This window comes from Toxotes jaculatrix, chromosome 11 (genome assembly GCF_017976425.1).
Source record: "Toxotes jaculatrix isolate fToxJac2 chromosome 11, fToxJac2.pri, whole genome shotgun sequence".
NCBI lineage: Eukaryota > Metazoa > Chordata > Actinopteri > Toxotidae > Toxotes > Toxotes jaculatrix.
In genome coordinates, this window is record NC_054404.1 from 234,466 (window position 1) to 248,059 (window position 13,594).

The 13,594-nt window shown below is 47.7% G+C and overlaps 1 protein-coding gene across 2 annotated transcripts; it reads right to left on the reverse strand.

Moving 5' to 3' along the window:
• Positions 1-830: 830 nt before the first annotated feature.
• On the reverse strand, positions 831-8,478 carry LOC121189984 (zinc finger protein 135). Of its 2 annotated transcripts, none has more exons than XM_041050493.1 (3): positions 8,381-8,478; positions 5,118-5,743; positions 831-4,423 (listed from the first exon to the last, which is right to left on the reverse strand). In XM_041050493.1, the coding sequence occupies exons 2-3, from the start codon at positions 5,693-5,695 to the stop codon at positions 3,529-3,531; spliced, it is 1,473 nt and encodes a 490-aa protein (XP_040906427.1). In that variant the 5' UTR covers positions 5,696-5,743; positions 8,381-8,478; the 3' UTR covers positions 831-3,528. The 2 variants fall into 2 exon arrangements, with proteins under 2 accessions (XP_040906427.1, XP_040906426.1); XM_041050492.1 differs by lacking the exon at positions 8,381-8,478 and adding an exon at positions 7,127-7,218.
• Between the last annotated feature and the right edge of the window lie 5,116 nt (positions 8,479-13,594).

Here is a 13,594-nt window from a genome sequence, read left to right on the forward strand (position 1 = left end):
AGGAGAGGTGAGCAGAGGATCATGGGAAGTCTCTTCACTCAGACTGCTCAGATCCAGATCCTCAGACACTTCATCCTCCAGCAGGACAATGACCTGAACAAAGGGACAAAGCACGGCAGCAGGTACAGAGAGACAGACGGAGACAGAGAGACAGACAGAGTCAGGCGAACACCTGTCAGTGTACTCAGCACCTCCTTTGTAGTGGTTCCTGTTACAAAAAACAGGTGTCTCCTGGACATTTTACCATGACCACATACACACACACACACACACACACACACACACAAACAAATGAATAAGTAACTAACAAAACAACAACAAAGCAGTGAATCCTGCTGTTGCTGTGTTGGGAGTTCTCTTGTTGGGGGACAGACATCGTCAGGGTTCTGGTCCCAGATCTGATCCTGATGTTGATCAGAACAGAGAAACCATTCTGAGGGTTTGTCACCCTCTTGTGGTCACACCGAGTCACTGCAGTTCTCAGCTGTGATGGAACTAAAGTGGACTTTCTGTGGACCTGTAGAGTCTGTTTGGGATGCAGACTGAACCGGACTGAGTCTGTAACGAGGCGGACACGCCATGGTCTTTAAAGAACAGTCTCCATATTTGTTTAGCAGAAGCTGCTGCGCAGACGTTACAGGAAGCGGCTGGATCACCTGGATCAGGTAGACCTGCAGGTTTGTGGGTCAGTACGAGGACCCTCACGGTCAGAGACTTCAGCTCAGTCTTTAACCCTTCCTGGTCCAGAGTCCTCGCACACTTCACACGAGAACTCTGAAGGTCTGGATCTGAACCCGTTTACAGTGAAGACACAGAGAGGGAACTTCCTTTGAAGGTTTATTACAAAACGCAAGACAAAACATGTCAACTGGGTTTATTCTATTCAAACACGATACAATGACGAACGACCTCCTACCTGCAGGTGAAGCTGAGAAACCAACCAATCAAAAACAAGCCAACACAACATGGAGCTAAATGTGAAACTCTGCTGTGGACAGGAGAACGGCAGCTTTAAGGCCCGAGACACAGGAACTGGACAGCAGGCTTCAGGGGTTGGGGGGTGATGGGGAGGGTGATGTGAGGGGAGGGGGGGGGTGATGGGGGGTGGGGAGGGGTGATCTTTAGGGTTAGGGTTAGCCTAACCCACCGATGTCCACAGGTGATGCTTTTATTTTGGTGAAAGCTGGTCCATCAGGGAGGAAAAGCTGTGGACATCGGACTTGATGCTCCTTTATGTTTGGTCCAATCTGTGAACAGCCTCCAACATTACCAGGCACCGGCACCGACCTGGACAGACACATATTCTGTGGTGGGACATGAGATTCCTCCAAGTCTTTAGCCTGTCAGACAGACGTCCATGTGAGTCCACACCGGTTGCACATCAGCAAAAACATGTACCACTGTCTTTTCAACGACACAATATCTTCGTCCAAATGCAAACGTTAGAGACGTTACCTTGGACAGAGACGTCCAAATGTTACCTCAGACAGAGACGTCCAGACGTTACCTCGAGACTAGTAAACTCATCTTTGACATTAACAGATTTTTAAGCCTTTCTGTCCAATTGTCCTCTCAGATGGACGTCCGTCTGACTCACAGTTTGCTCTTAATGCCCCAGAATTTAGGACACAGCTGCTCAGAGACTTTGGTAAACTGTTTCAGCAATGAATGTCCTCTCAGACAGACGCTGGTTTGAGTCCAAATTCAATGTAAATCGTCCCATCTGTACTTTTTGAAACCAGATTTAATTCACTGGAAACCAGTGTTTGTACTGGAAATCTCTGACATCATTAGATCAAGACAGTGTCTGAACCTTTGTTTGAACGTTTCTGTCCAAATGTCTCAGATTAAGTCTCATGTACTTTGTGGAAACAGCTGGTTTGTGTTTCCACCTACTGAGACGCATCAGATTCTTTGTCTTTCTTAATAAACTGATTAGGAGGCTTTAACTTTGAAAGACTGGACATCTGTTAGTGCTGGAGTCTTTTCCTGTGTGCTGCTGCTGATGATGACGACGATGCTAAATGATGAAGGTGGCGGTGAAGTTGCTACGGTAATGAGGGCAGCTAGGCCAGGCGCGGTCACCTAGACGCTCTCTTATTTTTTTATTTTTTTTTATTTTTTTTAAACTTGTGAATCACATTTAAATACCATTTATATTTATATATTACAACATTGTTCCAAATTCATAAATAAGTAGTGCAGTTTCCCCTTCGTCCTCCACCGACGCCGTCACTCTGCTGCTAAAATGAGAAACCCAAACGTTAGACGCTGCAGATCGGTCATCATCACACCCAGATGAAAAACTACAAATATGGCCGACTAGCTGCAGAATATAATCTTCATGCATACGTTAATGTGGAGGAACGCCGGCCCCAAACGATCGGCTCGCCTGCTCAGATTTCACATTTTAACCTTTTAAAACCATCAACTAGCAAAGCTATAACAGTTAACCAATCAGAACGCGGTGCCAATAAGAACTTCAGCCAATCGAAATCACTGAGGGACGAACTGGGCAGGGACGTTCCGGAGAAAAATGAAGAGAAGGAAACAAAACATGGAGACGAGTGAAGGAATCACTGCTCTGAACTGTGACGGGACCAGATCAGATCGGATCGATCGGATCAGAATCAGCTGATTGTTGTTGTTATTCAGGAAAGCAGAGAAGAATCTGAGAGAACAAATCCCAGAGAGAGAGAGAGAGAGCGAGAACAGCTGATCAACAGGAAACTTTTCTGAAAGTTAAATTCAAGAGAATTTTGATTCTGACTCTAAACTTCGCCAAAGATCGAGGACCAAGTGAATAAACAAGAAAACCAAAAACCGGAACAAATCAGGATTCAGCGGAGAAGCAGTCAGAACTCTGAGGCTGGAGTGGGTTCTGCAGGATCCACACTGAGCTCTGAGCTCTGACCAATCACAGCACAGTGTCCAGCATCAGCTCCATCTGCAGCTTTCACTGCTGCTGTCAATCTTTTCTGTACAGACTCAGTTTCCCATGATGCTCTGCATGCAGACAGAGGTCCCGGGGCTGATGGAAAACCTGGCAGCGGGTGGGCGTGGCCTGAAACCGAGGGTCAGAATGCAGGAGAACAGCGTTCTAACAGGTGGTGGACAGGTGTGTGTGGGGGGGTTGGGGGCGGGGCAGGGGGCGGGGCAGGGGGCAGGGGGGCGGGTGAGGGGTAACACTTTAAATCTAATCCCATCCTGAAGAGCAAATTAGCTGAAGGTCAGTTACGGCCATATATGGATGCGACCATACGTGAAGATCACGCCGCCATGTGACCATATATGGATATCCTGCTGCTATCTACACCAGAGAGGACTCAACCAGTTCCAGTTCTCAAACGTGGACAACCAAACAGCCACAAGTAGCCCAGAACCTGTCCCCAACTGGTCCAGAACTTTTCCAAATTAGAACTTTTCCAGAACTGGTTCCAAACCAGTCCAGAACCAGTCAATGCTGATTCAGAACCAACTCAGAACAGGTTCAGATGCAGTCCAAACCCAATCCAGAGCCAGGTGACGTCACTCGGAGTCAGACTCCAGAGGGGCAGTTTCATCTAAGACGACTCTCTTCCGGCGCTTGGCGGCGGCGGCGCGGGCCCGCTGCTCCTCCTCCATGTGTGCCTTCTTGTGGCGGGAGAAGCTGGACGAGTGCATGAAGGTCTTGTTGCAGGCGGCGCAGGTGTAGGTCTTGGTCTTGGCGGCAGGGAGTCCGGTGTTAGCGTGAAGCTGCTTCTGGTGCTGCTGCAGTTTCCCTCGCCCAACGCCATCCCCCACCCTGTGGGTCTGCTGGTGCCGCGCCAAGCTAGAGGCGTGGCTGAACTGCTTCCCACACTGGCTGCAGCTGTGGCGACCGGCTGCTGCTCCCCCCCCACCACCTCCCTCCTCCTCCTCAGAGGCAGTCGAACCCCGTTTGCCGGCCCGGCCTCCCCGGCGGCGGCGGTTCTTTTTACAAAGGGTGTAGAAGTTAGGTTTGTCACGGGAGCAGAGCTTGAGTCGGATCTTGAGGTCGGACGAGGTCTCACCCAGGTTCTCCTTACCGGGCGTGTAGCTGTCCAGCAGCTCTTTGACGTGGGTCACCTGGTGTTTGGACAGCTGCGTGGACGTCCTGAAGCTCATGTCGCACTGCGGGCAGGCGTAGAACTTATCACCTCCCTGGCTCTGAATGATGGCGGCCGCCACATGCTGCTGCCTCTGCTGCTGCCTCTTGGTCTTCTTGTTCTTGCCGCCAGCCTTCAGCGAGTGGCGCAGGGCGGCCACGTTGGGGCTCAGAGCGGCGTCCTTGGGAATTCCTTTGCCCTTCTTGTGGATGAGGCGGTGGCGTGACAGGCTGGAGCTGTGGTTGAACTCCTTCCCGCAGATGTTGCAGGGGTGGATCCGCCGCTTCCCATGCAGTCGCAGGTGACTCCCCAGCATCCTGACAGGTAAACAAACAAAGATGACATCGGTTCGCTGAAACTAACCTTCGAAGTGATTATTGAATATGTGCAGATTATTTCCTCCAGTCAGCAGATTAATCGACTCATCGGTGAGTCTATGAACTGTCTGAAAATGGAAAAATGCTTGTGACAGAGTGAGAGTGTGTGTGTGTGTATGTGTGTGTGTGTATTTACTCAGATTATGTAACAAATGACATGTCAATCCAAATCTTTAGTTTATCTAATGAAATTCTGTGAGAACATTTCACAGCAAGGAAAACAAACGGTCTCCAGCTGGTAACCTGAGGCTCAGAGCTCACCTGAGCACCTGCAGCTCACCTGTGGCAGCAGCCAACCAGGACTCCCCTGACATTCACACTAACTCCACAACTAAACAGAACATTAGTGAACTGATGTTCGTCACATCGCGTCTGATTTCAGGCTGATCCTGATTAAACGTTTCTGATCTTAAATCCTCAGAGTTTAGCTGGAGAGTGTGAGTGAACTGTGGAGCGGAGACTTTACAGATCAGAGTCCGGACCTTCAGGGTTCGGATCATGTGAACGTACAGATTTAATCTACGTTTAGGTTCAGGATAAACATCAGATCAGACTCTGTATCAGCAGAGACAGAACTAACGGACTGTGGATGGGGGGCCACTGAAACCCAATCAGGTGAACAGTGAACACTGACCTGCTTCCTTTGAAGCTCATCCCGCAGTGGGGGCAGGTGTAGCGTGCATCCTGATGCGTTGGCTCCAGCGCCCGTTTGGTTGGCAGGGGTGTCCCGGCGCTCTTTCCGATGTGCGTCTGCTGGTGGCGGTACAGGCTGGAGGCGTGGCTGTAACTTTTCCCGCAGTAGCTGCAGCGGTACTGCCGGTCGTCAGGCTCGAAGTCGGCCTGGTCCGAGTCAGCCTCGCCATCTAGCTGGCTGCTCCCCGCCTCCACCAGCACCTCCTGCTCCTCCTCGGTGTCCTCGTCCTCCTCGTCAGAGTCTGTCTTTATCTCCACGCTCTGCTCCGTCACCTCACAGGGGTACACCTCCTCGTACGGAGCGAAGAAGGCCTCGTCCGTCTCGATCTTCAGCTGGTCGGCCGTCAGATCCGACGGGTCGTCCGAGTCCTTCTTCACGCAGGAGATGGTGAACTTGGAGCCGACTTCGGCCCACTTTACCACATACTCGATGGGCTGCGTGTCCAGCTCCACCGTGATGAAGTCCGCACCCAAGGCGTCCGACTCCGACACTGCCAGCTCTGTCTCCGAGTCCTCCATTCTGAACCCAGGTGGAGGAGGAAGAGCTTGAGAAGAGCAGCCACAGGTCTGAGGGAGGAGGAGGGGAGGAGAGAGGAGCAGGACAGAGAGGTCAGCATGTGGGACAGCACATCCTGGAAAGCTAAAGACCTGGGACCAGAGACCAGTGAAGACTGCGCTGACAGTTCAGGGTAATCAATGCTGATATGAATATTCAAATTATTTCTCAATTAAACTGTTTTATATGAACTTTATTTTAATATGAATTAACAGTGATGGAAAGTAAAAAAGTGTTTCAGTCTGTGCTTCACACCTGTGCTGCAGCACATTCCCGCTTCCACAGGACCAATAACTGCATCTGACTGATCTGATGCTGCGACAGACTCACAACCATCGTCCCACATATTCTCAGGGACGGTACAAAACCATTCATATGATTAATCGATGAGTTAATTCACAGGAAATGAATCAATAACGATGTTGAATTCCTCAGCGTGAGGATTCATTCTTTTCTTTGTTTTACCTCAGAGTGTCTGGATCTGAGCTAACTAACTAGCTAGCTAACTAACTAAATCTAGTTTGTGACATTAAACGATGAAGGTCTGTATGAAGTTATCGATCTGTGTCTGCAGGCTTGTCATTGGACACCAATGATGACCCAGAAAACAAATGCATCACTGTCACTGCTGCAGACCAACACTCCCATGTAAGGTCAACACTCTGTGACGTCACTGTACATGATAAACACAGGTGACCTCTGACGTCTGTCAGACACAAAAGCCGCCTACGGAAGATGTAACATTTATAAAAGCTTTGAGATTAGAAGCAGCAGACTGATAAAACCCTCCTGCTCCTCTGCGACGCTTTTTATTGTAACCAAGACACAGCGTTTCGCCGAACTACGTTCGGAAATCTGTCATTTTAAGTGCATCCCAGTCTACCGGGAGCCCTACATACGTGACAGGCGGGATTTTCCTTCTAAGCCAATTGCTCTCCCGCTCTTCAGTCTAGGGCGCATTAAATAAAAAAGCATTGTCCATTTAACTCTATTTATCAACGTAAATGACAGATCACCTCGTTCTTCCCGCTATTCTTTCGCACTAAATACCCCGCAGAGGGCGGTTGCTGCATTCAAGAGTACATTTCTTCCACGTTTATAGCTAATTCATGTCTTATCTGATCGCCGAAATTATAACAAGGTGCCATTATATCAAAATATGTCTTAAATCACAATAAAAATATTTTATATTTGAATTAAAGCGAGGAGGTTTTATATAGTCCATTTTCTGAGCGGAGTTCCGGGGCTCGGCCGGGCTCAGTGTCACTGATGAGGAAGCAGAGGGGGGATTTTCTCTTCCTTCAACGTTAACTATCAAAATAAAAGAACAGACCGCGGAATAAACGGCGATAGCCGGATTTGACGGTGAAACGTTTCGGGATTCGGTTACTCACCGATCTTTAACGGCGGCAAAGCGCAGATAATGTTAAATTTTACCGGTGGAGACGGTCACAATAAACAGGAAGCAGGGGACGTGGACACAAAGCATTGTGGGAAAGGATTAAATGGTTCCGAAGAACGGAAGTACGGTGGAATGACTTTCACAATAAAAGCACTGTAAAATTAAATGAAAAAGTTTCTATCAAACAGAATAAAAATTAAATTTAAAAAACGTAATCAAACATAGAACAAAAGATTAAATAAATAAATATATAAAAGTGTAAAGAAACACAAATGAAACAAAGCTAAACATAAAAAATAAAGTAGCAATAATCTATCACTCCTGGAAAAAAACAAATAAAACCATTCTGTAATGCAGACTAACTCGTAGTTAGTGGGGGCGGGGGGGGCATATGAATTGTATTAGAAGGAAAAGTACAAGTAAATTTCACTTAAGTTTTTCACTTCTTCAGGAAGGAAATCATAAAATCAGTAAGTGATTAATTATGTTGTATTAAAAATATGAAAGAGTGTTGATCATCAGAGAAAGATCACTTTTTTTTATATCAAATAGTCTAAAACTTTGAACTCTACTGTGTTTATGGGGATTTTATTTTGAATTTCGCCGACAGAAGCTGATCTCTACTAATTCTATTCAACTTGACAGAAGTGTCCCAGTCTGTCTCTCTGTGACTGACTCTGTCTGTCTGTCTGTCTGTCTGTCTGTAGCTGTCTGTCATCGCTCTCAGTAGATTCTGTTGTTTTATTGTGCTCGTACACCGAATGTGACCTAAATAAACCAAACTGTTAAACAGTGTTTCACCACAAACTCTCCTCTGCTGTTTTCTGACTGCTGGAGAAGAGGGGAGGAGGGGAGGAGGAGGAGAGGGAGAGAAGGAGAGGGGGAGGGGAGGAGAAGGGAAGATGAGAGAGTGAGGAGACGGGGAAGAGGAGGAGAGGAGACGGGGAGGAGGAGGGGGGTGAGGAGGAGAAGAGGAGGAGGGCGGCAAACCCTCGGGCCTCCTGTGTTTTCCGCAGCAGCGTCACCGTTTTTCTCTTGAATCGACATTTAGCGGACGGAGCTGTGACCGTGTTGGTCCCCGTATTCCCCACAAGATCCAGCGGTGGGTAAATAACGGGACCTGCACCCGCGCCCGCGCGCACACACACACGCACGCACGCACACACCGCCGCTCCGCCAGAAACGCGCTCCGTTTCAGGCTTTTACGGCTCAAACCACCGAGATAATGTTCAACTCCAACACTTACGATTCAACCCGGAACGGTCCTGCTTCTCCCGGTTCGTCCTGGATGAGCTCTGGGTCGGTTGTCTGCCGCACCTCTGTCACATCCCAACCGGAGAGCAGCGGCAGCCTGTCGGCTAGCAACTGCTGCTGCGGCACGAAGCGGCTCCGAGCGGAAGGTGGCCGGGCAGAGTGGATAAGCCGCTGCGGCAGAGAGGCGACAAGCGGCACACCGCGCGAATCTTCTCCTGTCTGTGATTGGCTGAGCTCCTACGCAGCCTGCTGGCTGCATCCAATTTGATTGGACGGCCGCAAATTCTGCCTGCAAATGTCGCGAAGTGTCGTGAAGCTTCAGAAACGACAGCGGGCGGCTTCAAACACAGGAGAGCTCGTTGCGGCAGTTTCAGGCGGTTTTCCAGCCCTTTCTGTGACAGGGGTGTCACATCAGGGTTTGTTTTATCTTTCGGCGAACACCGTGTCTTCTCCTTGAAGACTACCTGAAATAATCGCCCTCCTTTCGGGGTGTGTTGAACTCCGTTAGGAAATCCAGGAGTTTTAGTTAATCTTGCCTCGAACATCTGCTGTGCGCACAGCTCGCGAGGCCACCTCAAATCCACGCGGTGCTGACAAGCTGCTGGTAAATTCGGCTCGTGAATAATCCACTGCTTACTGATCAAATGTCACTAAATGTCAGTATCAACATATATCAGTCATTAACTGTGACGGAGGAAGCAACGAATCAAATCCAAGTTCATCTTCAGTGAGAAAAAAGTTAGAACAACAGAATAATCATATTTTTATGAAAGTGATGAACACATGAATGCATCCAATAATATCATATATTCTTCTGCACAGTGAACTTTTACTTTACGGGTTTGGATCCAGAACATCATTACTGATAAATCTATCAATAATAAATTCACCAATAACAACCCATCAGCAGAGTGCTGATGTTTGTGACTGTGAGGACACAGGCAGAATAAATGAAGAGGAAGATCTGACACTAACCAGGATCATGAGCATGACTCCAGGTCTCAGTCACACCTGGACACAGGTCATCTGTCTCCCTGTGGGTGTCAGTCAGAGCTGATCAGCTGTAGTGAGTGTGAGTGAGCAGCAGGTGGCACTGTGTTTCCACAGTGCTGAATATTTTCAACACATTTCCAAACGGACAGTTTGCAATGAATGCTGGGAAATTACGTCTCAATGAAAGTGTTTCACTGATTACATCACTGAGCATTGGAGTAAAAAAGTAAAGAAATGAAAATCTCTGACATGTTAAACCAACAAAGGTCACAATGAGCAGTGATTCTAACATGAACAGCAGCTACTGACATATGTCAGTTTCTAATAAGAAGCACAGATTGTGCAACTGACAGGATTCAAGGAGCAGACAGAGCTGAAGCTTCGTTCCATCAGATCTGAGCAGCTCGCTGGGTTTGGACACAAAGACGTGAGAAACTACTTCAATTTGTGAGGCAGCAAAAACTCAGTGTGTCCATGAACCAAACCATCCATCTATTCATCCACCCATCCATCTATTCATCCATTCATCCATCCATCTATTCATTCATCCACCCATCCATTCATTCATCCATTCATCTATTCATCCACCAATCCATCCATTCATTCATTCATCCATCCATCCATCTATTCATCCACCCATCCATCCATCCATTCATTCATCCATCTATTCATCCACCCATCCATTCATTCATCCATTCATCTATTCATCCACCCATCCATCCATTCATTCATCCATCCATCCATCCATCTATTCATCCACCCATCCATCCATTCATTCATTCATCCATCCATCTATTCATCCACCCATCCATCCATTCATTCATTCATCCATCCATCTATTCATTCATCCACCCATCCATTCATTCATCCATTCATCTATTCATCCACCAATCCATCCATCCATTCATTCATCCATCTATTCATCCACCCATCCATTCATTCATCCATTCATCTATTCATCCACCCATCCATCCATTCATTCATCCATCCATCCATCCATCTATTCATCCACCCATCCATCCATTCATTCATTCATCCATCCATCTATTCATCCACCCATCCATCCATTCATTCATTCATCCATCCATCTATTCATCCACCCATCCATTCATTCATTCTATACCGCTTGGTCCATCAGAGTCGCAGGGAGCTGGAGCCTATCCCAGCTGACTATGGGTGGGGGGCGGGGTTCACCCTGGACTGGTCACCAGTCAATCACAGGACTGACACACAAAGACACACACACACACACACACACCTGAGGTCAGTGCAGAGCAGCCAGTTCACCTGATTGTTAATAGAGCTGCTGTTGACTGGGATTGTGGGAGGAACCCGGAGAACCCACGCAGGCTCAGGGAGAACATGCAGACTCTGCACAGACGTTTGTTCACTTTGAACCATTTAGAAATTTGATCTGATTCAGAATTTGAAATAAATAAAAAAGTAAGTAAAGTAAAAGAAGAAGGCGAGTGATGGACTCAGAGGCAGATCTACAGAGACAGAAGGAGCCAAGACCGGATCCCTGTGGGACACCTCAGTCCACATCAGACCCTCAATCACAGCTGGAGGTGTCCTAACTCACTGTGTGATATCAACTGCGGTCAACACATCTTTTATCGTCACGTCCTGTGTGGAATCATGTGTTAGATCAGCTGCTGACTCTATAAAACAGAGTTCAATATTTATCTTTGACTCTGCAGTGACCCAGAGTCTGACCCCAGATCAGCAGACACAGCTCCCTGTGAACAGGAAGGAACCTGGACCAGAACCTGGCTCATAGGGGGACCCTCCTGCCGAGGGCCGGGCTGGGTGAAAGGAGGACATGCAGCTCCGGAGCCAGAGACACCTGCAGACAGGTACAGAGACAGAGAGACGAGAGAGAGACAGGCACAGGACGACGGGACAGAGAAGACACAGAGTTAATGGCATGGAATAAAGGATAATAAATGTGAGAGTGGGTCTGAGGAGAGACAGAGAGAAGAAGAGAGGTGTGCAGAGGATCATGGGAAGTCTCCCAGCAGCCTCGGCCTATAGCAGCATCACTAAGGGATGGATCAGTTTCCTGAGCCGAGCTGACCTCCACAGATTCATCTTCACCAACAGAGACAAACAACTGGAGCAAACACAAAACAGCTGATCAAACCCAAAAATCCCTAAAGCACCAAAACTGAAAGCAGCTGAACAACACTGATGATCAGAAACCGAATCTGACAGAGCTGGGAAATCCTGCACTTCTGTTTCTATTCAGAGAGAAATACAAAGTTTATCTCTGAGCCAGAATCAATAACCCACGTGAAAATTAAAACACATGAACAAATGAATAAATATGAAATGAAACTTTTGACTGGCTTCTGTTCATAAACTGAAAACAGCTGTTGAGCAAACCTTCAAAATACCAGAAGAAATGATAAAAAGTGTATAATATTAAAACAACAGACAGGAAATAAAAAACAGAATAGAAACAAGAGAAACTCCAAAATAAAAGCCTCTGCATACGTGCACGTCGGGTCACAGCTGAGTCCACTGATCCTCGGCGCTGTGTTTTCCCGATGACCCTGAATGACACATGCAAACACAGCTGTATTAACACACCTGAGTATGGCGAGGTCTGGGTTAAAGGTCACAACAGAGCTGAGCTGAACCTGAAGGATCAAAGCTTCAGTCTCGCTTCTCACTCATCCATTCTCTGAGTCAGGAGACGTCTTCAGATGTCTCGTTTTGTCTCAAACTCTGAGATCGGAGCAGAGCTGCAGACATGAAACCTGACTGGGACCTGAGACCTGACTTGGACTTGCCCTGATTGACTTGAGACTCGACTGGGACGTCACAGTTTGACTTGGGTTTGTCGGTGGTTCACTTGATGAGACTTGTTCTCTGACTTCAGGTTAAAGACAGAACTGTCTTGTATGACTCGAGAATTGACTTGGACATGTCAACAAAACTGAGGCATGACTTGAAACCTTGAGACCTGATTGGACACCTCTTGGTTGAAGTGGACTGATAAGGATCTTGGATTTGCTTTAACAGAAACTTGGCATGGACTTGAGACTTGCTGTCTTCATAAGGACATGACTTTCTAACAGTTAGAGATTTGACTTGATTTGTCGAAATAATTGAGACGTGACCTCGGACTGTCTGACCTGTAACTTGTCTTAGTTTACGTGAGACCTGACTAAACTAAGCTGAGACCTGATGGAGGCTTTGCTGCTTCAGAAACATGGCTGTGATAACAAACTGGTCTGTGGACAGAGTTCAGTGCTTTTACCTTCAGTTGGTTACAGGTGGTCCCAGTGTGAACTGTCCTCGGGTCAGTTAATGATTCTCTGTCACATGCTGTTGTTCCTGGAAACAGACTGTTGGTCATGTGTGGATCATCGCTGTGCGTTGAAGATCTTTGACCCTCAGGTTCACCTGAACCCGTGTGATCGACGGCTGCAGGTAAACAGTCAGTCAGAGTCTCATCGTGTCCAACAGAGAATGTCTCTGTGGTGTCTTTGGTCCTCTTCCTGTGAACAGAACCTGCACTCAGTGACTCTGCTCTGGTCTCTGGGGTCAGTGATGTCATAGTTTGTCTATCAGTGTTGTCCTGGTGGTGGGTGTGGCCTCTTCAGCTGCAGTAAACAGGAAGTTTATCAGTGATGATTGACATGTGTCAGTGTGTTACTGGTTTCACTGGTGGTTAAACTGGTTTGTGTGTGTTTAGACCAGCGTTCTCCACGTTCAGGATGTAACACTGAACATGGACCTGGTTCTGATTCCTGATCTGGTTCTGAGTGGATGTTATGAACTGGTCTCAGGTGCTGTGGTTCCTCAGGCAGAACATGGAGCCGTTCTGCTGTGATGAGAGAACGTCAGCTGATGTTCCTGTGGATCTGTTGTTACAGGAAACAGGAAGTGGTCAAAACGTCACGTCACTCAAACTGCTGCTGCTCGTCAAACTGGTCGAGCTGGAAACTTCAGGATGAATTCCCCTCACTCTGACTCAGACGGTTCCCTTCAACACAAACCGCAGTCAACTTCCTGTTTGATTCCAGGTAACAGGTCACCTGACAGGAAGCAGCTCTACCTGAGCAATTCAATTCAGTTCAGTTCAGTGTTATTTATCCTGCTCCTCCCACAGTCAGAGAGCCAGAGTCTGACCCCAGATCAGCAGAAACAGCTCCCTGTGAACCCGGCTCATATGGGGGACCCTCCTGCTGAGGGCCGGGCTGGG